The following is a 25731-nucleotide window of genomic DNA, read 5'->3' as shown; positions in this document are numbered from 1 at the left end:
TGGGTGAATATTGCCAGTGGCATATTTGGATAGAACTGTGTATATTGGTTTGCGTCACATCTAGACAGGACTGTGAATATGGTCAATGCCAAACTTGGATATAATTGTGAATAGTAGCCTGCGTCACATCGAGGACAGGATTGGGTATGTCGGCCAGTGCCACATCGTTCTAATTGTGAATTTTGGCTTGCATTGCATCTAGACAGGATTGTCGATGTTGGCCTCGGTCGCCTCCAGATGAGATTGTGAATGTTGGCCGTACCGCATTTTGACATGGTTGTGAACATTGGCTTGCATCGTGTCTGGAAGGGATTCTTGATGCTGACCGGTGCCACATCTGGATAGAAATTAGGAGATATTCACGCGCCTTATCTAGAAAGAACTTGGAAATCAGCATGTATCGGATGAAGACAGCGAGACCACTAACCAACCCACTAACGTTCTCATCCCTCTGCATACACCTCTCAAAGTCTGACCAGGCACAACCAGACCCTAAAGCACATCAAACCGCACAAACTTCACTACACTGCAACAACAAAACAAATCTCACATAGCTTTGCACAACAGAAAACAATGGCTACCAACCGAAAAGCACCCCTAAGCTCAGCGAACAGTGCTAACTGAACTGAACCTGCCAACAGCACATCATTGCTCTCTTGCACTTTTCCTGCTCGGCCCCACTAACTCACCCCATCCCCTTTTCTTTTCAGATCTGCCAGAGCGCCATGGGACCACTCCGGTGGTGATAGTGTGTGGTACAAATGTCCTTTAACAACAGTAACATAACCAGTGAGCAAGAAGCCTTCACATGCCTTCAAAAAAAGTCAGCACAGGATAGAAAATGAGTGAAAAGAATGAGGTTTCAAAGAAAACTATTGAGGGAGTGTTGAAAAAAGTATAACTTTCATAATGATTACCTTAAATTAATTAATGGTAAGCATTCATTCCGGATTGCTAGAATATTTGTCGGTGCGACGAGCAGGTGACTGTTTTATTTGCCATGCATGACCACTATTTTGGTGTATGGGGTAGTTATGTTGGCCAGTACTTACTGCAACATGTGGATGTTTGTATGGCAATGTTTTGGAGTTGTGGTTCAGATCATTGTTTCTCTCTGGGAATTAAAAAGCTATGTATCATAAGAAATTAAGAGAAGTATAAAGAATTATTTATTCACTCACATTAAGGATGGGACACTTTATTTTCCATATGGTGTCTCAGGAAGGTCCCTACTCTTTCATATTCTGCGCTGAGATTACTTTAATAACCGTGGATACAAACCTGTACAGTTCCTACCATACCTCTCGTTTCTGATTTCAGTTGACACATTAAGTTTGTACTTGACATATTGTGGCTTTTTTGCTGCTGCAAATGACTTTTGGGAAATTATTTTCTTTTTTACAGGCAGCACTTCCGAAGGCCACAATCTTGGACATGTCTTGTAACAACCTGACATCTCTCCCGGTAAGAGAAAGAGTTTTGCTATAAAATGATGCTGTGAACTGCATAGGCGTCTATACACAATGTGTTTCAAAGCACTTCAAGGCAAGGGAGGGAACATGGGAAAATACAATAGATCCACTTGGATCTCCTGAAAGGGCAGGAGCCCTGCTCATGTCCTCCCTTCGATTGCAGGAAACCGATGATCGAGCTGCCGGAGCACCTGAAACCCGGCACGCACCGCGTGCAGCCTACATTAAGTAGGTGAGCACGATCCACATGCATTTGATGCCCTCAGCCCCTTTTGGGACCCTGCAGCACTCCACAACGTAATCTTGGCTGAATGTGAGGCCTTTCTACCACAACTGATTTTGCCGTACGAAGCAACCTGTATCAAAATGGCCCCTCCATGTGTTAGTTTACACGTTGCATAGCAACGCTGCAAACCTTAATTGGTGTGTATCCGCCAGCAGACGGAAGCCGGCCCTCTCGCGTCAAGACCCTGTTTGCCCCTGTTGGCCACGGGGAGCCAGGAGCCATTGCCCACATCTAAGAGCCGCAATATTTCATATACTTGCTGGTCGGCTCTGCGACACCGTGCAGGTAACGCTCACCCTGCCAGACATAACTCTTGAACCTGCCACGGTCTGAATACTGACTTCCACACCCTTTGCAGCGAAACCGGCACCAGATCTCAATAACCCAATGGACTCTACTGTCTTACATTGCCTATCGCTGCTTTATTCAAGTCAGCCCCTCCTAGTACACAGTGTTCTACCACACCTGATGCCATTTAAATTTCAATGAACTAGCCTCTATATACTTTGTGTCCTCGCTAGTAAACAAGCCTCTTGTACCAGTCTTGCTTATTGCCCATTGCTAGTAATTCAATTCAGCCATCATAATTATACGTTGTCCGACTACACATTGACACTGCATTGTTAATCACACTAGCCCCACTGTTATCAATACTGCATACTATACAGTGAATTCAAACTAGCCTTTTTTTTGCACCAATTTGCATCCTGCCTTACTGTCAGCAATTTGAATGTTTGCAATTTTGATTTGGCCTATCACTATAATTGTTGCCTGAATGCATAACACACTGTGATATCAAACTAGCCTCTTTGCACCAACTTGTATCTTGCACCACCCTTAGCAATTTGAATTAGCCTATCACTATACTGCATATTGCATATACACATATTGCAATACACTTTGCAACCGACCTTGGTGCACTATGTATGTTGCCGTGCTACGCCTAGTCCTACTGGGCGCCATACTAGCACTATGTGCATTGTCTAGTTTTAACAGCCCCTCTACCCTACCAGCACCAGTCTTCACCACTACAAGTAATATGGCAGTTACTTGGGGTGTTACACCTACATTACCACTACCCAGCAACCTGGGCCAACAACTACTGCTAGGTAACACTGATCACTCCTGGGGTCTACCCAATTCTAATAGACCTTGCAGCACATACTCAAGAAACATCAGGCTCCGCTCTAGATTGTTCAAACTATTCAAACCTCTTGCTAGTTCAATGACTAATATAGACTATAGGAGAAAGTGCCCACATATTAAACTATTACAACTGGAAAGTTTGTCCTCATCACCCTACCCTCACCTAAAACACACAGTCCTATCCATAAAAAACTACAACAGAATAAACCATGTATCTTACTACGGGATGATGGAGAAAATAACTGCACCTCACCTACCCCGTTGATGGGTAGTCCCGCCCAAGACCTCAAGGGGGCATTAATAAATGCCAGATCCTTAGTGGTGCATGCATAGGAGATAGCCGATTTAATCTTGGCAGAAAATTATGACTTTCTCGCCATCACTGAATCGTGGCTTAATTTAGCAGCAGGTTCTGCCCTTACTTTAGCAGTCCCTGATGACTACACCATTCTTGGAGCAGACCGACGTGAGGCTCGTGGAGGAGGCATAGCCCTCATTGCTAAATCCAATCTATCCATGAAACTAGCCTCCTCCCCAGATATTAAATCCTGTGAATCCCTCACTGCCAAATTACCTATCGTGGATTCCCAAATACTTACCATTCATCTTCTATGCAGACCTCCAGGAAGGACCCATTGGTTCATTTGAGGAGGACATCCCCACCATTCTCGCCGACAAATTAAAAAACACCTTGCAAGTGTTACTGCTAGGGGACCTTAATCTGGGATTTAATGACCCCAAAGACCATCAAGCAGCTATCATCGCTAATGTTCTCACTGAACTTGGCCTCACCCAAAAGTGAGTTGCGGATTATAACTACAGTGCCTCTATTACTGCCAAAACCCCACAGGTATGGACAGACCACCACCCCTTATCATTTACACTAGCAGCTAAAACTCTTACTACTAAAAACAACCCATCTGCTCCTCCCGTTCTAACAAGGAATAAAAAGAATATTACGGTAGATCAACTTTTCCCCTAATTTTACCTACCCTCAACTCACTACCTGATACCACAAATTCTACCATGTTAGTTGATGAATATAATAAAACCATGACTCTAGCACTAGACACCATTGCCCCTCTACCCCACACCTTAAAACCTTGAGACCGGAATAAAGACAATGCGAAGTCTCATGGAGGCTATTACTTCTGCTGAAAACAGAACCAACCTTATTAACATATCATCTCTCTACAAGAAAGAAATGCTTCTGGCCAAACAAGAAACTTAAAACAATAGAATCTCGCAAGCAAACTCAAGCACAAAGGAATTATTTGTAATCTTAAAAGAACTAGAAACTCCGGTCCCAGTGCCAGACAACTGTGTGAAGGATAAAACTTGGTGTTCTAATATACAGCAGGCTCTATCCAACAAAGTTACCACCCTTCAGGACAAGATTGCAACAACAAAAAAAGCCAACCTACCTAATATGGTCTCACCAGCCAGCACCCCCATCCCTTCTCATAAACCTTTGCTCTGCTTTCGTTTTTCTAAAATATCAATTCTCGAGGTTGAAAAAGTCATCCTTTCCCTCAAACCTTTGAACTGCCTGGGTGATAAATGCCCAGCACAAATAATTAAGGATGCTGCGAGAGATTTAGCACCCTTCATGTCTGCCCTTCGCTTCGGACGCCCGGGAGAGAGATGCCCTTGATCTAAGAGTTAAGAGCAAACGGAAGAGGCAGGGCTATGAACGAGGCCGGGGCTTAGGCCAGGTGATCTATATTGACTTGCACCTGCTCCCCATCTGCAAAGGAAAAGAGGCTGGAGGGCTGCTCACATGTGCCCAGCAACAGACATTTAGGTATTAGAGATGTGGGTTAGGACTGGACAGTCCCAGCCCCCTTCTCAGGCATGCAAACACGCACACAGTCCCTTAGCCCGTGAAAGCCACAGATTTCCCCAGGAAAGGCATTTCCCTATATGGCAGTTCCTCACCTGAGAAAGCAGGAAGAAGGCCACAGAAACGTAATACCTTGTGGCACAGCAATCTTAGGGTGCTAGCCACCTTTAATTGCCATTTGCTGTAGACGTGAAAGTGCACGAGTAAAATATCACAGCTGCCACCAGCTTGTCTTCTGCACGTTCTAAAAGCATCCAAAAAGCCATTATATAAAAAGATAAAGAATATTAACTGCACTTCAATGTAAGGTGATGTGTGCAATTCTAACAATAAAAGACTTCATAAAGAGAGACATAATCAAGGGAAGTAAAGCCTTTCTCTAAAAAAGTCAGGAGAGTGTTCAAAACAAGCAAAAAGAGTGTGTCCCGTAGAGGTCTATGGGAGGAAAGCAGCAAAAACAAAATCTTTCCTTATACATGGAATAGGGAACTGCTAGCAAATGGTTTTAGTACCTGGGTATATTATAGCATTGCTTGATGAATGCCTATCCAATGGTTATGGATTGTTCAATGGTCGGTAACACGCCAAACGCCCCCACAGGTTTTCTGGCCCTCCTCACATCCCATCTCTCTCCTAACTTTACTTCCAATGCCTATAATTTTGGGTTATAGACCGTTCTTACAGCACCACTTACTAGCCAAAACTAATGAAGATTTCCTTTTAATCCATGAATCCTCTTCAGATTTGAATACACAATAATAGAGCTCATCTGTGCAATAGGTACTGCTAATGATTCAGGTCTGAACACAGTATTTGCTTCTTGTTTTATTTTTGTTAGAAATATGTGCCTGATATTATGGTGTAAACCAGATGGACATACTGCTTATCTGGAGGGCTGGATACAGCACTTGCCCTCCTCAGGCCTCTTTTATGGTGCTGTGACACATGCTCTTATACCAAATGTATGGGCCACGGCTCGAAAACCAAGGGTAATTATTGGCAATTATTAACATAAAGGTGTTGAGTAGATTTTTCATTTGTATGCCAAATCTCCTTCACCTGTGAGACCCCCAGCTCTTTTTGCTGGGCTTGTGGGGTTGTCTATGTTCCTGGATGAGTGGGAACCTTTTTCCCCACTCACCCTTTTTTACTCTGGCTATTGGAGTCATTTCAGTGTTGCTGCATACTTTATTTTTGGAGGCATGCTTTCCTTCAACTTAATAGGCATCTGTAATTGACTTTTGCAGCACACAGCACTATCTGTGCAGTGTTGCCGGGGAGCCCCTTGGGCGTCCCTTTTTATTTTATTCTCCTTGTAATAGCACATGTTCCCATGGGTAAGGCAATACTTTTGATCCTTTCTACATTTTATATTGTCAGATCAGCACGCACTACGTTATATGGAGTGCTGAGGGGTTACACTCTATCCCCTTTCTTGTTGCCCCTGCAACATTTCTGTTAGTGACAAGCATACCCGAATGGCTGGGGCCAGTGGATGTGTTCTACTTACTTTTGTGTTATTTTGACTTGCCGGCTTTGCTCACAACCACGCTAATACACAGAAGGGTCAACATTGACCCAAGTGGTGACGGTCTTCTTTTTTTCACCATTTCTTAGTTGCTTGTCCTTTTTTGGTCCTTCTTCTGCCTTGCAGGTTGGGGAGAGATACTTCTCATACTTTTGTCTTCGGCGGGAATCCTTTGAGAAGCCTGCAAGGGGCCAGTGTGCCTGTGAGGACAGGAAGCACGGAAGGATCCCGAAACTCTGCTGGTCTTTGTCTTCTAGTATGCCTGTCTGAAACCAGTTCCACTGGGAGACTGACTGTCCTGAAAGGACAGCCACCCCCAAAGTTTGAATGTGGCATGAATGCTGATTGGCTGGGTTCCTAGATAAGAGGCCGGATTCCTGGTACACAGGCAGAGTCGACCTCTGGAACTAAATCCAAAGAGGAGATGATTTCTGCAGCTACTTCCAGCAAACGGAGATGCCTGCTGAGTGATCGCTGCTATGCTGATCCTTTCTTCCATGTGACAGAGGAGCTCAGACGAGGACAATTCCTTCTTTTGAGTTGGTGGGAACAATCAGCCTTCAGACTACCAGCATTTTGAGCTATTCCCCATGACTTGTGACCTTCCTGGGCTGCAAACCGGCAATACCTTGGGACCTCCGACCATCGTGCAGTGCATCGTCTTCAGAAGATCAAATCCTCCTGAAACTTTGGTGGACTCCTTCCGGAACTCCAGAGGCAAGATTCCACTCCTTGAAGTCCCCTCACCAGAGTGCTGGTGTTACTCACCGCACGGGAGTGGACAAGATAGCAGGCCAAACCAGCGAGACTGTGCGTTGATTGAAGAGCTCCGGTTGGAGCCTCCACCCGAGCCTCCTCTCTATGAGGGAAAAACGACCTTTCTGATGATATGACCCACTGCTGATATGTAAGCCAGACAGAGGGACCGATCACCCGAAAGAGCGGGGAGAAAACGCGCCGCCACGGACCCAGCTGCAAGAAACAACATACAATTAATCACTTGGAATAACAGCGACTATCAATAGATGGGGATAGGACAGAATAGTACCTGAACAACCCAATCCTAGGAGCCTGATACCACAATGTTCTGATAGTCCCCTAGGAAGTCACAGTTCCCTTTACTCCAGGATGCAGAACAACAACGATAGTGCAAAATAATAAACAGGGAATGTTAGTTGGGTAACTAGTCCCGGGCGGAACGAGGGACGCACTAGATCCGGGTAGGTGCACAACTGCAAGGCGTCCCCAAAGTGCACTTTAAAGGACGGAATCCGATACAACCAATGTCCTTGAACTCTTGAGCCAAATGGGAAGACAATCCTTATAACGATCCAAAAGTCGGTACACGAGCGAGCAGGAAGGTAACCAAATCAACAGGCAGACAGTCCTTATAACAATCCATAAGTCAGTACACTGGCGAGCAAGAAGGTAACAGAATCAGCAGGCAGACAGGCAGTCCTTAGTTCAAAAGAGGGTTTGTTTACCTGAGCACGGGATGAAGCAGAATAGAACCGTAAGGAGGAGCTTCAGGAAGTAGGGCGAAAAGAAGGAACTTAAGCGCCGGTTGTAACTATCAAACAGAAGCAGCGTCCTCCGGGCTGCAGCCGCTTATATCAATGAGGAGGTGGAGCCAAGTGAGTGGAGATCACGTGATGTTAAGGACTACGAATTCCCTTAGGTTTCATGGGAATCGTAGTTCGGAACCGTCTGGCTGTTGCAGTAGTCGTTAGCCTCCAGGGCATTTTCCACTTCATCAGGAATGGCGCTGCAGAATGCCGAAGAGAACGGCGCAGCGCAATAGTTTTGTCGAATGTCCTTTTCCGCAGCCGGCCCTGAGGTAGGTATGGAGCACGGTGTCGTAGTGTGGAACGGAGCCGAGGTGTGACAGCATCCGCCCCCAAAGGCGGCGCCCACCACCTGCGCGCATGGAAGCGGCGTAGGAGTCTAGGAGAATGGATATTATGCAGCGGTTCCCAAGATCTGTCTTCAGGACCGTAGCCCTTCCAGTCAACCAGGTAAAACGGACGACCCCTGCGTAGTCGGAAGTCCAGGATATCCGCCACTTCGTATTCAACATCGCCCTGCACCCGCACGGGAGGGGGGCGGAGTGGCAAACGAGTAGCAGGAGGACAGGGCTTAAGGAGACATACATGAAAGACAGGATGCAATTTCCATGAGGCGGGCAGAGAAAGTCGCACCGCCACAGGACTAACCACATCAGTGACAGAATAGGGACCCACAAATTTGGGCAAAAGCATGCGTTTACCAGGAATTCTCAGGTTGCGCGTAGATAACCAGACCTTCATGCCCACCTTGTATGTCGGCGCAGGACTCCGACGCCGATCAGCATACTTCTTGGCCCTATTCTGGGCAGTGAGGAGATGCAAACGAACTGCCATGTGGACGGATTTGATGTCCCGAACGCATGCCTGAGCCGCTGGATTATCCAAGGGAACAGAAGGATCCAAGGGCAACGACTGTGGATGCTGCCCATACAATGCATAGAAAGGTGACACCCCAGAAGCCGAGTGCAAAGAATTATTATAGGCAAATTCAGCTGGCGGCAACATCGTCAACCAGGAAGACTGAAAGCGTAAGCACAGACAACGGAGGAACTGCTCTAGAGTAGCGTTGACTCTCTGTCTGCCCGTCCGTCTGAGGGTGATAGGCAGTACTGTACCGATCGTCAATGTGTAAAGATACAGTTAAGGCTCTCCAAAAACGCGAGGTAAACTGTGGGCCGCGATCTGACACCACGATGGATGGTAGACCAAAGAAACGGAAGATGTGCTTGAGGAACATAGATGCCAAAACTGGTGCTGAAGGCAGACCCATACAAGGAATAAAGAGTGCCATTTTGGTGAAATAGTCAATGACCACCCAGATAGTATCAAAACCATCCACCGGAGGCAGATCCACTATGAAGTCCATGGAGACCATATACCACGGCTTGTGCGGCACCGGAAGTGGTTGCAATAACCCCACTGGTTTGGAACGTGATATTTTGCATTGGGCACACACAGAACAAGCGGCCAGATAGTCAACCACATCCCTAGACATAGAGGGCCACCACGCCCAGCGACGCAAAGAGTCCAGAGTTTTTTGTTGACCCGGGTGGGCCGCTATTAATGAGTCATGAGACCATTCCAGGGCGCGGAGGCGTGCCTCCCCAGGTGGCAAGTATAAACGACCCTGAATGTATGGCAATCCCTGTACTACATCGAGATTGAGGGCCATGCATTCCTCTGCATGTGAGGAAACCCATTCCGAGACCAGGGAGCGAAGCGAAGGCTGGGGTGTGCAACCACAAACCACCCTACAAGGTAACAATAGAGAATGGTCTGATGCAGAATTGCTCGGGTTGTGATTCAGACGCGATAATGCGTCGGCACATGTGTTGAGTCGGGCCGGCCGGAAGGTGATGGTGAAGTTGAACTGGGAAAAGAAGAGATGCCAGCGGGCCTGACGAGCGGTGAGGCATTTCATGGATTTAAACGCCAGGAGACTCCGATGGTCAGAGAAGACCGTGACCAGATGACGTGCACCCAGTAAATGGTGCCTCCATTCTGAGAAGGCGTCCTTAATGGCCAAGAGTTCTCTTTCAGTGATGGGGTAGTTGCGTTCGTATTGGGTTAGTTTTCTAGAATAATAGGCGACTGGATGGATCTCCCCGGAGTCAGGACAACGCTGAGACAGAACCGCCCCAATGGCGGAACCAGAAGCATCAGCCTCCACTAGAAAGGGTAAATGAGGATTAGGATGTTGTAAGACCGGAGCGGTGGAGAACGCAGCTTTCAAAGCCTCAAAGGCGTTCTGCGCCTCCTCATCCCATCGATATGGTTTCTTAGAGCTTGTCAGAGCAGTGAGGGGGGCTGAAATGGATGAAAAAGAGTGGATAAAACGCCTATAGAAATTAGCAAATCCCAGAAAGGACTGCAAGGCTTTAATTGAGGTAGGGACAGGCCATTCAAGTACCGCCTTAACTTTGGAATGACTCATTCTGATGCCTTGGTTGGTAAGGTTGTAACCGAGGAATTCAACCTCGGTAGTGTTGAATACACACTTCTCTGCTTTGACAAATAGATTGTTTTCCCTGAGCCGTTGTAGTACAAAGCGTACGTGTTCAGTGTGTTGTTCAGTGGAGGATGAGTATATTAAAATGTCGTCCAGATAAACAACAACAATTTGGTCTAGACAGTCATGAAAGATGTCATTCATAAAGGCCTGAAACGTGGCCGGAGCGTTACAAAGTCCGAAGGGCATCACTAGATACTCGAACAGACCATACCGGGTTTTGAATGCCGTTTTCCACTCGTCCCCTTCACGCATTCTGACGAGATTATAGGCGCCCCGGAGATCCAATTTGGTAAAGATTACAGAAGACCCGAGTTGATCCAAAAGGACTGAAATCAATGGAAGGGGGTACTGATTTTTTATCGTAATGGCATTCAATGCTCTATAATCAACACAAGGACGGAGGTCTCCTTCTTTCTTCGGGACAAAGAAGAGAGGAGACGCTGCAGGAGATTTAGAAGGTCTAATAAACCCAGTGACCAATGATTTGTCGATGTACTCTTTCAGTACCTTGTCCTCGGGTATGGTAAGAGAATACACTCTCCCAACCGGAATTTTAGAACCTGGCACCAGATCAATAGGGCAGTTATATGGTCTGTGAGGTGGCAGGTGATCTGCCCCCCCTTTGTCAAACACATCCCGAAAGGAGAGGTATTCCGAAGGAATGTGCGTAGGGGTAGAAACGGCCCCGATGACTGCCATGGATGCTACCAACGCCTGAGAGGATGATTCTGGATACACACTTGTGTTCTGAAAACATTTTTCATTGCACACGGAGGAAGGGAACTGAACCACCCTGTTTGCCCAGTCAATAGAGGGATTATGGTGTCGTAGCCAAGGGATTCCCAATATGACCCGAAACTGGGGAGCTTTGATCAAGTCAAACGATAAGGTTTCCACATGCCCGTCCTCTGTCTGCATCCGGAGCAGAGACGTGTTTTGGGTCACCAGACCGGAGATCAAGGATGTACCGTCAACTGCATGTACAGTTTCGGGTTGAGCTTTAGACAGGACTGGTACGTTGTTTTTTACAGCATATTCGTAGTCCATATAATTACCGGTGGCCCCAGAATCAATAATGGCAAGGGATGAAAATGAAGTGTCAGGGGTCACGGTAAAAACTACCGGCAGGCTGACTGGGGCAAAAACGACCCCGTGAGAGTCCAAAGAGTATACCCCCGGCGTAGGGACTCCGTCTATCGCCGGGTTCTGGCGTTTCCCGCCTTTTCGTGGGGTCTCTTTGGACAGTCAATTAGCAAATGTTCGGCTGATCCACAATACATACATAAATTATGGGATCGCCGGTGCTCCCGTTGTGCAGGTGTTAAAGGACCTCGGACGGCTCCCACCTGCATAGGTTCTGGAACAGAAGAAGGAAGACTGACAGAATCCAAGGGAGGGGGTATTGGTGTAGTTGACTTGCGTTCCCCTTTCCTTTCAGCTCTTCTAGCGTCAATCTGTAATACCAGGTCCAGGAGTTCACCAAATACGGTAGGGACTACTGGTACCGTTGCTAGGGTGTCCTTCAACTCTTCTGACAACCCTTTATAGAACACTGCTGACTTCTTTTCTTCGGGCCAGTCAGTCTCAGCAGCGAGTTGATTGAACCTGGTAAGATAAGTGAACAGAGAAGAAGTACCCTGACGTAAGTTCAGGAACTCTAGGTCTGTAGCTTGGGATTTATAACGGGTATCAAAAACCCTGTTCATGGCGATGATGAGGGCATCACAGTCATACAATAGGAAGCTATTTGCTTCGAGTAACGGATTGGCCCAGGCTGCAGCCGTCCCTCCTAGATGTGAGAGGACAAACGCCGCCTTTGTGGTTGAATTGGGAAAGGCTGCGGGGCGGCAAAGGAAGTGCAGTTTGCATTGATTGATGAATGTCCGATAATGCTTTGGATCGCCAGTGAAGCGTTCTGGCGGGGCCAATGGAAACTGTGTGGCCATGAGAACAGCGGCTGCTGTAAATCCCGACGTGGAGGCCGGAGAGACACCGGAACCAGAAGCAGTGGCACCAGATGTGTCTATCCCCAGTGTGTGGGGAGGCGGGAAATGTTGCAAACCATCAATACGGTGGTGCAGGGCATCATATGCCGCCGTCATGTCCGACCGTAAGTCGGATACCAAACGGACCAGAGCAGCCAAAGGGTCCGTCTCTTCCATGGCTTCTGTTTTTGATACTCACCGCACGGGAGTGGACAAGATAGGAGGCCAAACCAGCGAGACTGTGCGTTGATTGAAGAGCTCGGGTTGGAGCCTCCACCCGACCCTCCTCTCTATGAGGGAAAAACGACCTTTCTGATGATATGACCCACTGCTGATATGTAAGCCAGACAGAGGGACCGATCACCCGAAAGAGCGGGGAGAAAACGCGCCGCCACGGACCCAGCTGCAAGAAACAACATACAATTAATCACTTGGAATAACAGCGACTATCAATAGATGGGGATAGGACAGAATAGTACCTGAACAACCCAATCCTAGGAGCCTGATACCACAATGTTCTGATAGTCCCCTAGGAAGTCACAGTTCCCTTTACTCCAGGATGCAGAACAACAACGATAGTGCAAAATAATAAACAGGGAATGTTAGTTGGGTAACTAGTCCCGGGCGGAACGAGGGACGCACTAGATCCGGGTAGGTGCACAACTGCAAGGCGTCCCCAAAGTGCACTTTAAAGGACGGAATCCGATACAACCAATGTCCTTGAACTCTTGAGCCAAATGGGAAGACAATCCTTATAACGATCCAAAAGTCGGTACACGAGCGAGCAGGAAGGTAACCAAATCAACAGGCAGACAGTCCTTATAACAATCCATAAGTCAGTACACTGGCGAGCAAGAAGGTAACAGAATCAGCAGGCAGACAGGCAGTCCTTAGTTCAAAAGAGGGTTTGTTTACCTGAGCACGGGATGAAGCAGAATAGAACCGTAAGGAGGAGCTTCAGGAAGTAGGGCGAAAAGAAGGAACTTAAGCGCCGGTTGTAACTATCAAACAGAAGCAGCGTCCTCCGGGCTGCAGCCGCTTATATCAATGAGGAGGTGGAGCCAAGTGAGTGGAGATCACGTGATGTTAAGGACTACGAATTCCCTTAGGTTTCATGGGAATCGTAGTTCGGAACCGTCTGGCTGTTGCAGTAGTCGTTAGCCTCCAGGGCATTTTCCACTTCATCAGGAATGGCGCTGCAGAATGCCGAAGAGAACGGCGCAGCGCAATAGTTTTGTCGAATGTCCTTTTCCGCAGCCGGCCCTGAGGTAGGTATGGAGCACGGTGTCGTAGTGTGGAACGGAGCCGAGGTGTGACAGCTGGACTGAGAAAGCGAGGCAAATCGCCCAGACGAGAACCTACAAAGAATCCTTTGCTGGGAACCTTTTCACTCGACTGCTGATGCAAAATCCCTTCCAGTGTCCCTTCATCAGAAGACCAAGAATTTGGTGATTGGGTCCTGCAGCTGTTGTGTCGTGCGGGCATCCGCCTGCATCATCTTCACTGCTGAGGTATGGTGAGACTCAAGGTAAAACTTACCTAGAGTTGTCCTGCCGCTCCTGTGTTGCCGAGGTGGTGATTTGCACGTTTGGGTGTTCGTCCATACACGTTTGCATATGCATAATGCTGGTGCGCATTCAAGGATCTTTCTATGAAGTCCCTGAGCACTTTTACCTTCAAAAGCTTAGTACTTAGTAGGCATAACAGGATCAGACACAAGCTGTAGAAACGTCAGAGTTCCTGAGGATTCTTCTGTAAAAGGCCACTGATGCCCAGTGTCCACTTCTGATTCTGAGACAATCTCATACCTAGCTAGGGAAGGACTGCTAAAGCCTAAGGCCTCTCTAAAGAAAGTATTAAAAGTGTTGGAAAGTGCTTACCTGTGTATTTTGGTCTTGGAACTTCATTTTATTTCTGAAACAGAATATTCTACATAGTTTGCTACAAAGTGGTTTTTACTGACCTAGAATGGCATACTGCCATTCTATAAGCCTTTTACACTGTGGTTTACTTCCCAGAGGTATAGCATTGGTTTTCGATTGTGTTTACTGCTTACTAATGAATAGTACTTACCTTTCTGTAGGCAAGAGTAATAGTACTTCTTTCCTGTGTGTGTATATATAAAATTGTTCTTTTGATATAACGCCCAGAGCGTCTGTGTTTCTTTGGGCCATATGTGTGCTACAAGTTTGCTGTACCTTCCTACAGCCCTCTCTCCCTCCTAAAATAAGCCTGGCTGTCATAGTTACCATTACCTTGAGTGGTACAGGCCTATACTAGGGTTTGGAGCTCTGTATTGCCAAGTAGAGAGAGTCTAATAAAGCCCTGGACATATGAACTTTAGAAAAACTGCCTGACAAAGGGGCATACTAATAACTGTAATGCAGAATGTTAGTGCAGCAGGTGTACTAACTGTGTTATATGTCTTTCCTTTGCAGTCAGAATTCTGTGCATTAACGCGCCTGGTGAGGCTCGATCTGAGTAAAAATCAGCTCCTGCAGCTGCCCTCCGAATTTGGCCGCCTGATCAATTTGCAACATCTTGACCTACTGAACAACAGATTGAGTGTCTTGCCAGTCAGCTTTTCCCAGCTTAAGGTAAATGATAGGTTCACAGATTGTTAAATAAGAAGTCACGCACTGGAGTAAATTATACTTTTTAAAAATTGTTTTTGGATTTTCTTAAATACACTATCAATTTCTCAATTCAATTAAAAACTTACAATCAAATGTTAAATCACATTACAAATCTTACATCAATACAATTTACTTCAACATCAACAATTAACAGTAATTCTATATCTATCTACTATAAATACAGCTCAAACAAATCCTTCCCGCTTCTAACCCTCTTTTTCCCCACTCCTTCAAATAAACAACTTCTAATACAGGATTAGTACATATCCAGGAAATCTCCCCAAAAGTTCATAAATAACCTTTATTTCCACTCTCGACAATAATTAACTTTCCCATTTCTGCTAATTTTAACAGTTCATCTTTCCATACCTCTACTTCTGGAGACAACCTCGACTTCCATCCCCTAAGTATCAATTTCTTCGCTACTGATACCCACCTAAATAGCCATTTTAACTTTGAGGTACTCAAGTCCTCGAGGATAGCATCATCTCCTAGAATCAAGGTTTCAAAATCATGATTTAGATCCAGTCCTAACACATTTCTAAAAATTCCACAAATCTCCCTCCAGAAATCACTCACTCGCACACATTCTCACAATATGTGTTCTAATGTTTCACACTTATGGACACAACCCCAACACTCATTCTTGCCCAATAGTCCTCTCTTGTGCAATCGTTCGGGTGTCCAATAAACTCTATTCATAATTTCTATTTGGCGCAATCTTTTGCTCAGGCTGATAGAACATAAGGAGATATTCCTACACATAGTCAACCATTGTTCGGTCGTGATTTCACATTGTAATCTCCTGCCCCAATCCTCTATCAATGACTCATTACTCTTAGATCTAGATACAATTAGTTTGTAATATCTACTCGCTAAACCCCCTCACCTTGTCTGTTAGTTGATATAGCTACAAAATCCAACCCTTCTCAGCTTCCACTTCCCCAATATCCCCTTTAATCTCCTGTAATCAGCAGGATCAAAATAATGAACATTCCATTTTCCTTTCATTTCCTTTAACGTCAGCCATTTCCCTTTGTGTCTTAGATTCCCAATCCATTTAACTCCACCGAAAAACCATTCTGACCAAGAGATAGATTTTCCTCTTTCTTTAACTTTTGGGTTGTTTTGTGATATTTCTGAAGGCCCCGAGGCCTTTGGTAACCCCTGTTGCATCCTGCTCCTACCCCGCGCCCTCTTCTTGCCTCCCTTCCCTCCCGCCCTGCCCTTCCTGCTCTCATTGGCCTGCATAGTCCATGCCCCCAAGACATATCTGATGCTTCCAGGGCAGTCCTCTGCCCGTGCAGCCCTGCGGCTAAGGGCCTTAAGGCCGGCTCCAGAAAGTGTCTGCAGGTGTCCGCAAGGGGAAGCCAGTGGCCAGCCGTCAACCATCAACTACGAGGACCAGTAAGATGGGAGTGGCCTGGGTTAGGAGTAGAGCTACTACTCTACCCCAGAATCCTAGCCACTTAGCAAACCAAAATTAAACGGTGTGATTATTTCCCATCGCCTCTCTCCCTCCCACACCCTCAAGTAAGACAAAATCAAGCTATATTTAATACTGTACTCATCTGACCTGCTGGGCATAGACGTCTCTCCCACTATACAGGTCTCTCAAATCTCGCAGGGTTCTGTTTCCAAATTGCATTGTATGGTACTCATGTTGAATTGGTAGGCCTCTCTCCCACTATACAGGTCACTCAAATTGAGCAGGGGTTCTGTTTCCAAATTGCATTGTATGGTATTTAAATTGCATCCATAGGCCTCTCTTCCACTATACAGGTCTCTCAAATCTTGCTGTGTTCATTCATTATAATCCTTTGGTCACCTGTGTCTCAAATCTAGATGTGTTCAGTATAGTAATTTCTTTGAAAACCTGTGTTTCAAAGCATAGCTGTGTTTAGATACCTGTTAGGCGGAGGCCTCTCTCCCATTGTACAGGACACTCAAATCTCGCTGACCAACTCACTCTAAAGTGAGACAGAATCCGCCGGCGGATTATTGTGGAGTGACACTAAGATTAGGGGCTCAACCCTCGTAAGATAACAGTGAGTCCTAGCTGCGCTCCCAAAGCCACTCTTTAGTTAGTAGATATCCTTCTTAAACCCACATAGCTAGCTCACCGTAGTGAAGCTCGTCCAGGGAGACGGACATTAAGGACAGCCACCAATAACGCCCAACTATATAACCCCTAAAAACCCCCCTACCCCTCAAGACAGCGACTGAACAAGTCTGCAACAGCAGCCGACAAGACCACCTACTGACAGAGCCCAAACTGGTAGCAGACAACCCTCCACACCCTGTACTACACCACAAGACAACCAACCGAAGCAAAACCAACTCTACATCAGCAAACAAATAAAGACTAAAACAACGCTCAACCTTAAAAATGCTGTGCAAATGACCTATACCGATGGAAATAAACAGAGAAGAAAGAACAAACACTCCGGAACAGCGACAAAGACCCACAACTACAGAACGCACCCTCAAAGACAGGAACAAAAATCTAACCAACGCTGAGAGAAGAGACAAATCCCTCTACTTCACACCACGCCTCGCTAACAACTGGTCACCAGAACAAACCAAACCAACCCAACGCTAGAAGCAGCAACATCAAACAACCAAACACAACCGCTCAGAAGGATGAACAACACTAGAAACAACAAAAACATGATTGATGCAATAACACCTTGCATCACCAAAACAAGAGGAACTTCCACTCAACACCCACAACTCCTGGAAGACTAATCCGATGAAAACAAAAATCACAAGACCGAGTCTAGAAGAACTCTTCGACGACACCGACGCCCCTGCACCAACACCTCAACAAGAGATCGACCAGAAAGGAAACCTCACCACCGATCAGAAGACGACCCCACAAGAAAGCCCAAACCAAACTACACCTCCAAACTCCACTGCAATCTAATATATGCAAGATCCATGTCAAAACACTCAACAGATCTTCGACCTACTCGATGACAACGGCATTGACATCCTATTCATCACAGAAACATGGCTGGACGACAATTACAAAATCACCCTCCAAAGCTGCCTTCCAACCAACTTCAAATGCCTTCAAATAAACTGGAAAAACAAAAAAGGAGGAGGCATCGCAATAGCATAAAAAGTACACCTGAAAATAAAAGCAGACAAACCTCTCAACATTAACTGTGAAACCATGGTAATATACCTAACAGCGAGCCCAAAAACCAACATCACATTCATCTTGTTGTACAGACCACCGACATACGATGCAACATTCGTTGACAACTTCATAGAAGCCATCACCAACATAGCCATCAAACACAAACATCTAATCATCCTGGAGAACTTCAACATCTGGTTTGAAGAAAGTCATGCAAACTCCCAAAACTCGCTGATTGTACAACTCACTACCATGAAACTATGACAGCTGGTCAAAGGGGCAACACACTCGGCAGGACACACCTTTGATGCAATCTTTGCCAAGGAAAAACTCATCACCACGGCACCGCCGATACAAATACTGTGGATTGACCTTCTCATAATCCCATTCGTGATCACTCTTGCCAACTCAAGTCTCCATCCAACCCCCTAAACTCACAACCACCACAAAAAGAAACTGGAAACACATCAGAGAAAGCAACCTATTCGAACAACTGGAGATGACCAGACCCTCAACTATAGAACTAGAGCTGGATGACCTAGACGGGAAAGCGGAGCTACTACACAAATGGATTGCTGATACAATTGACAAGATCACCCCAGTTAACCATTCACCCCATCAAAAAAAAGAGCAATGGCAAAATGGTTCACCCCACTACTATGAAAAGGGAAAGAATACAACCCAGACAAAAAACACTGTTCCAGAAACAAATCTGTGCATAGAAGAAGGAAATTCAAAAGGCAAAGAGAAGGCATTATGAGGACAGAATCACCAATGCCACCACACACAAAAATAAATGTGCAACATCATTAAAGAGATGAGAAACCCACCAGGCTGCGACAACACCCCAACTCCCTCAGAGAAACTACGACCTGGCAGACCACTTCAAGAACAAAATCAGTGACAACTGCAAGCGATATTCAATCAACACTACAACCAAGTCAATGCCTAGTCTGGGATGCTGAGGAAAACCCTTATTAATGTATTTTTATATCTAGTTCAGTACTCTGGATGACCACCCTTGTATAACACCCCCCTCTTAGAATCCCCCTGACCCCACTGAGCCAAGAAGTAGGTTTGTTTGCAAATTAAAAGGTTTATTTGAGAATTTAAACTATATATAGATATCACACTTTATAATAAATTAATATCTGATAGTACACTTAGACATATGTTGATCAACAATGGGTAATCTGGCACTAGCACACTTCTTTACAATCAATGAGGAATTAGTATAGGATGGATAGAGTAGCAAAAATACTTTTATGATTTCAAGGGAAAAGCAATGAGGAATAAAATGCAGTACAGAAATACTTGATATGATTTTAGCAAAAGATTAGATAATCACTTTTTCTCTGGCAATTCACCCCCCCCTCCCCTATGCAATGTAAGAAATGGAAGGAGATGGAAAGAGGAGCACACAGATCTCAGGAATGCAATCAAATACAATATGAAATTCAGTTCCCCCACAGCAAACTTAGAGGAAACAGGTAGGAGTTTGAAACACAGGCCCAAAATGCTTTTAAATGTGATTGCAATGGATGGGAAAATGTGCCAACTGATTTTAATTCCCTCTAGAGATTCAGGGTGAGTGGGAGATGCGTGTTGGTATTATTCAGGCTCACTTTAGCAATGCTCTATGAGTTATTACCAAGTTGCAAACGGATTTTAACAAAAGAAAGAATGGAGCCGCTATTTTGACAAGTGGAGAAATTGAGCCAAAATCGCAAATCGCGGTAAATTTCGAGAGCGCGTAAATCGTGATTGCGGAAAAAGTATAAGAAAGTCGGTTGTTGGAAAACTCAGATTCTAAGCTTTCAGAGGAAAGTTAAATCCCGTTCCTAGCCCAAACGGTTCCAGAGATACGGACGATTAAATAAAGGTAGTTTTTCGGATTTAAAGTAAACTCAAAATGACAGGTGACAGCTTGCAGCTGCAGAATTGACAGGTGACAGTTGTGCAGCTTTAATTTAAAAATGACAGATGACACGATTTCTAGGAGGCAGTTCTACTTAGGTTAAAATAGTTTGGATTATATTATTTTAACTAAGAGATTGGTTCTGCACAGTTCTGCTAGGTACTCACAATATAAATTTGAACTAGGCCTCGTCACGGATCTGGTCAACACGTCCGGCTGCGGTTCTGTCTGCTCGGCGGGTCAATCAGTCACCGGTTCTGCTCACAGCGATCTGGGTCAGCTCTGCTCTGCTGGTCTAGCCTCTCTGGATTCTGGATGTAACACTTCTTTCTGGGTACTGCTACAGGTTCTTGCAAAAAATTCTCGGCAAAACTTCAAACAGCTCGCCCGGCTGTTGAATAGTTTGGTTAGTTTTGAGGCCTGCTGAAGAGGATTCAGCTGGTGGATTCAGGCCTCTGCTACAAATTCTGGAGTTAATTTCTGCTACAGGTTCTGGAGATTGATGGATTTGAAGTCTGGATCTCTGGATGTGAAGTCGCCGGTCAGCATGCTCCGCAGGAAATGGAATTGAATGTCTCTACCTGTCCCAGCAGTCTCTTTTTATGTGTTTTGGAAAGTGGGTGTGTGCGTTGGTCATAACTAAACCTGCCCCTCTCACTTATCATTGGCCAATTCCTCCTCTCTCCCTTGATTGGGGGAAGGAAATGTGAGTCAGAGTGATGCTGTAGGTTTTATGGTCAGAGGAACCTCCCCTTGTCAGATTGCACACAAATCTATTTCTGACCCAAATACATATTTATCTATGTACCATTTTTCTAATATTATAGGTCCAGTTAACATATTTTCTGTAGCACCAAACCATCCGATCCCTGTCTTTGTACGATGTCGTGTCCACTGATGACAGAATTCTCCCCTTTTCATCCAGATAACGACCTCTAAACCTTTCCAGATTTTACACAAATGTGCACCAGGGATATGGGTTACAGATGATAAAGTGTCAGAATTCTAACATGCAATGCATACATTTGGAGTGAGACCCTATTTTCCGCTAGCAACCCCCCAGAATACACCACAGGGTCCTAACACCTCTCAAAATGTTCACAGAATAATCAGAAAAATAATGATATTACTTATATAATTCTGACAGGTCCGCACTATGAGTTATCTATCTTTTTAAAATTATGCCCTGGTCAGAAAGGGGTGTGGCTTCCCCCATCACAGGGTGGAATAACTGGTTTATTCACTTCCCCCCAAGCCAGCTTGTTCACAGAGGCACAGCTGCCCACCAGTTTCTCCCAAGAGGAAGCTATTTTACGACACTCCCAATATAACATTTGCCTGAGTCCAGGACAGGCCTTTGTTCAACTCCCTGTAGTCCCCAGCTGCTCCACCCCTAATCTAATCGGAGAGGTGACAACTCCTTTTGGCAAGGGGAAGAGTGGCTGAGCAGGTTTCAACTCCTGTCGGGGGTAGTTGTCAGGCAGAATCCAGTTTCATTAAGCCAGGTTTCAGCTAAATGTCACTTTTTGTTCCCAGTTTAAATCACTTACAATTTTTACATATACATTAAACAATTACTTCCTTCAAGTCATTTCAGAATATAGTTTTACATTGTATCCACCTCTTAGCAAGTCTTTCCTTGGTCTGGTTTTGTTTCATTTGTTCAGTTTTACACAAAAGTCTGGTGGTTTTAAAACGCCGGCTTTCTGATAGTGGTGAGTACTGGTAATGCAACCATTTTTGGGATTAATAAAATGAATTCCCCACAGTTCTGAGTTGCTTTTTTGGCAATCAGCATTGCCATTCCCAATGGTTTCAGGCTACTGTGTGTGTAGCCCAATGGTGGTTTTAGGCAGTGTCCTCCTGTGCTCACAACATAGGCAAAAATGGGTGGCAGCCTATTCTTCATGTTTTCCCTGTGCACTCTCTGGGGAGTTCTGGCCATCATGATGTTTTCCATGCCAGTACTGCACAGTTTTATGGTAGGGCTTGTATGCATGGGTAAAAACATCCCACACAACAGACCAACCAACTACAACATACGAACAAACAAACCTAACACAGAACCTTGGCACAAACTCAAACTTTCCTGAAATATCAGCAGAGGCATTCTCCATGTTGGTAAAACACAGCAAGAAAGCAGGATCACCCATGGATACCAGTCCACCGGACATCTACAATCAATCCTCGCACAAGGAGCGCCAGCAGAATATTACAGAAAACGTCTAAATCCATCACTAACATGAACTGTACCAAGGACCTTCAAATCAGCGTATATGAAACCACTTTTAAAAAACACAAGTGGCGACGTAGAAGACCAACTACAGGCCAATTTCAAACATTCCCTACCCAGCAAAACTCCTTGAAACCTACGTATACAAACTAACCCAAGAGCACGTAGAAAAAAAACATCTTCTAGACCAAGCTCAAGTCGGTTTCAGACCCGTAAGAGGAACAGAAACAGCACTACTATCCATCTGGGATGACCTAAAAACGAACGCAGACTCAAACACAACCTCAGCCCTTATTCTGCTCGACCTCTCTGCAGCCTTCCACACAGTTAGCCATGACACCCTAACCAAAAGACTAGAAGACATAGGCATACCAGACATGGCACTACTCTGGATTAAATCATTCCTAGCAGACTGAACATACCGTATGGATCAAACCCTTCAATCCACCCCACGAGTTAACGTCTGTGGAGTACCACAAGGATCCTCGCTATCACCACTGTATTTCAACATCTACCAGACTCCAGTTCAGAATCTTCAAAAAATACATTACATGCTACAACTACGCAGATGACACTCCAATCATCTACAAAATCGAAGACACCCAAGCCTATCACTCAACCCTAATCGAGTGTCTAAAAGAAGTCTTCAACTGGAAAATCAACCCAGGAAAGACAGAAATCATGATCATATCCAAAAACCAAGAGAAATCATACTGCCATCCCATGGCCAATGGAAATGGGAACCGCACCGACACCATCACGGTAGTAAAAAAATCTGGGAGTCCTGGTGGACAACACCCCTAACCTTAGAACCACAAATAAATGCAATCATCAAGAAATGCTTCTTCCTTCTCTACACAGCAAGAAGAATCCTACCTTTCCTCTCCTTCACGCACAAAACACTCACAATCGTTGTCCTCATTGTGTCAAGAATCGACTATGCAAACAGCCTCTACCTCGGAATACCAGAATACCTCCTGAAGAAACTACAATGGATCCAAAATACAGCAGCCAGACTACTCCTCAAACTATCCAGAAGAGACCACATCACTCCTGCCCTAAAAACACTACACTGGCTCCCAGTAAAACAAAGTATCCCCTTCATAACAATGTGCATAACACACAGAGCAATCAGCGGACAAGGAGCAGAATTCCTACAAAAGAAAATAATCTACAAGCCAACGAGACTCCTCGGGTCAAGCAACGAAATCCGCCTGGAACAAAAAACAATCCTTATTAAAAACTTGGAGGCCCTCCTTCTCCCACTTAGCCGTAAAAACCTGGAACAACATCCCAAAAGAAATAAGAAACACCAAAGATCACCTAGAATTCAGAAAATTACTAAAAACCTGGCTCTTCAACATCACAGATTCAAACTGAAAAACCGAAACAGAAAGGAAAAGGATGACTAAAATTTAGAGGACACTGACAACACCCAGAATCGACCAGAGAAACTCTTACCAAAACTAGATAGGTAACACCAAGTCAAATAGAACACAAGCGACGTCCATAAAGACAGAATCAGCATCTCCAGCTAATCCCAGCCAACAACCTCACCCGCCCCATAATTGCTACCAGGTATCACACTGATATAGCGTTGTTTGAATGTTAGCACTCACCACGCTTGTACTAAGTTGTGGACATTAGCATGTATTCACTGGCCCTATGAGTGGCCAAGGAAGGCAGGTAATTTTATGAAGGAAGTTGAGGGAAGTGGAAGCCAGGTGTGAAAGAGACTGTGAGTACCGGACAAGCCTAGATCAGGACAGAGGCACAGAAATACTCCCACACCCCATCTGGGGAGATTACGGAAACCCAGCGCCCCACTTCGAGACAGACATGCCAATTAACCAATCCACTAACAGTTTCCACCCTCTGCATACTCTTCTCAAACTCTAAACCAACCACAAGCCTACAGCACAACAAACCGCACAAACTTCACTACACTGCAACAACAAAACAAAACACACATAGACTCGCACAATGGTACACAGCGACTACCGGCCGCAAACACCACCGTATCAGCCAACGGACCCGCCGGGCTGAGGCCGCCAAGAGCACATAACTGCTGTCTTGCACTTTTCCAGCTTCCTCCCGCTAACTCACCCTCCCTTTTTCCCCTCTTTCAGAGCCGCCAGGGTACCATTCCGGTGGTGACAATGTGCGGTACAAATATCCTTTAACATTAACAAATAAAGCTATACAGTAGTCAGAATTGCTCTTGGAGTTAAAGATCCTAGAAGACATGCCTCTGCTATGGCCCATTCTTTTGGCTCCTTCTCCAAGAATGGAATATGAAATTGCGCCATAAAGGCCAAATGATAGGCATAAAATCTTGGCACTCCCAAGCCGCCCTTTTCTAGAGGTAACTTTAGTTTCCACAATTTCAGCCTTGGAGGTTTGTTATTCCAGATAAAGTTTTGGAGAAGTCCATCAAATTCCTTCCAGTACTTGTGACCAATTTTCAATGGTAACATACTCAACACATAAGTTATCTTCGGTGTGGAGGTAATTTTCAATGCGTTCACTTTTCCCCATAATGAGAGATACAGCACTTTCCATCTTTCCAGAACCTGCTTCAAGCCCATGCTTAATTCTTTCATATTTTCATGAACTATTCTGTCTATTCTTGATGTCATCCAAACTCTTAAGTATCTTAATCTGTGCGCGCACCACCTAAATCCAAGAGCAGTAACCAATTGTTTATCACGGTTCCTGTCAACGGTAACACCTCTGATTTTGCCCAATTTATTTTGTATCCTGAACAATTATTAAATTCTGAAATGATCATCATTAAAGTGTGTAGCGAACCTCTCAAATCCTTCATTACCAATAATAAATCATCGGCATAAAGCCATAACTTCTGTTCCACTCCTCGATAACACACCTTTTATACTCATTCCTTGTCTAAAAGCAATTGCTAAGTGTTCAATCGCGAATACAAATAAGAGCAGCGATGAGGGACACGCCTGCCTAGTGCCTCTTCTCAGTTCGAACTTTCCAGATCTTAACCCGTTGAGGTTGGCTCGGAATACAGTAACTTAATCCAGGATACAAAGCTCTCCCCATGCCCATTCTACCTAATAAAGTATATGAATATGTCTAATTCACCCTATTGAACGCCTTTTCCGCGTCCAATGATAGCATTGCTATGTCATCACATTATCTGCTGCTTGCGATATTGTTTGTAGTAGTTTTCGTATATTACTAGTTGCATTTCTTCCCTTTATAAACCCAGATTGGTTTTCATGTATTATCCTTGGTAGTAAAACATCCAACCTTCTAGCGAAGGTCTTTGATAATAATTTATCTGTATTTAGTAAACTAATTGGGTGGTAATTTGATGGTAGTGTATGATCCCTTTTCCTTATTTTTTATTAATGTGATTGTAGTATGTCAAGTTGTTTGGGGTAAGATACCCTCCTGTAGCGAGTTCATAAACTTGTCTTTCATTAGCTTGAT

General features: G+C 45.0%; 1 protein-coding gene across 1 annotated transcript in view; it reads left to right on the top strand.

Moving 5' to 3' along the window:
* The window catches only part of LRRC59 (leucine rich repeat containing 59), a 162919-nt gene that overhangs the window by 58676 nt on the left and 78512 nt on the right, over nt 1-25731 (top strand). Inside the window, exons 3-4 of the mRNA XM_069654878.1 lie at nt 1405-1464; nt 14776-14934. Of these exons, the coding sequence (XP_069510979.1) occupies nt 1405-1464; nt 14776-14934 (219 nt within the window). The remainder of the gene's footprint in view (nt 1-1404; nt 1465-14775; nt 14935-25731) is intronic.

The sequence above is a fragment of the Ambystoma mexicanum genome, chromosome 3q (assembly GCF_040938575.1).
Source record: "Ambystoma mexicanum isolate Mex_15411 chromosome 3q, UKY_AmexF1_1, whole genome shotgun sequence".
NCBI classification, from domain to species: domain Eukaryota; kingdom Metazoa; phylum Chordata; class Amphibia; order Caudata; family Ambystomatidae; genus Ambystoma; species Ambystoma mexicanum.
This window is presented reverse-complemented; position numbering and strand designations above follow the sequence as displayed.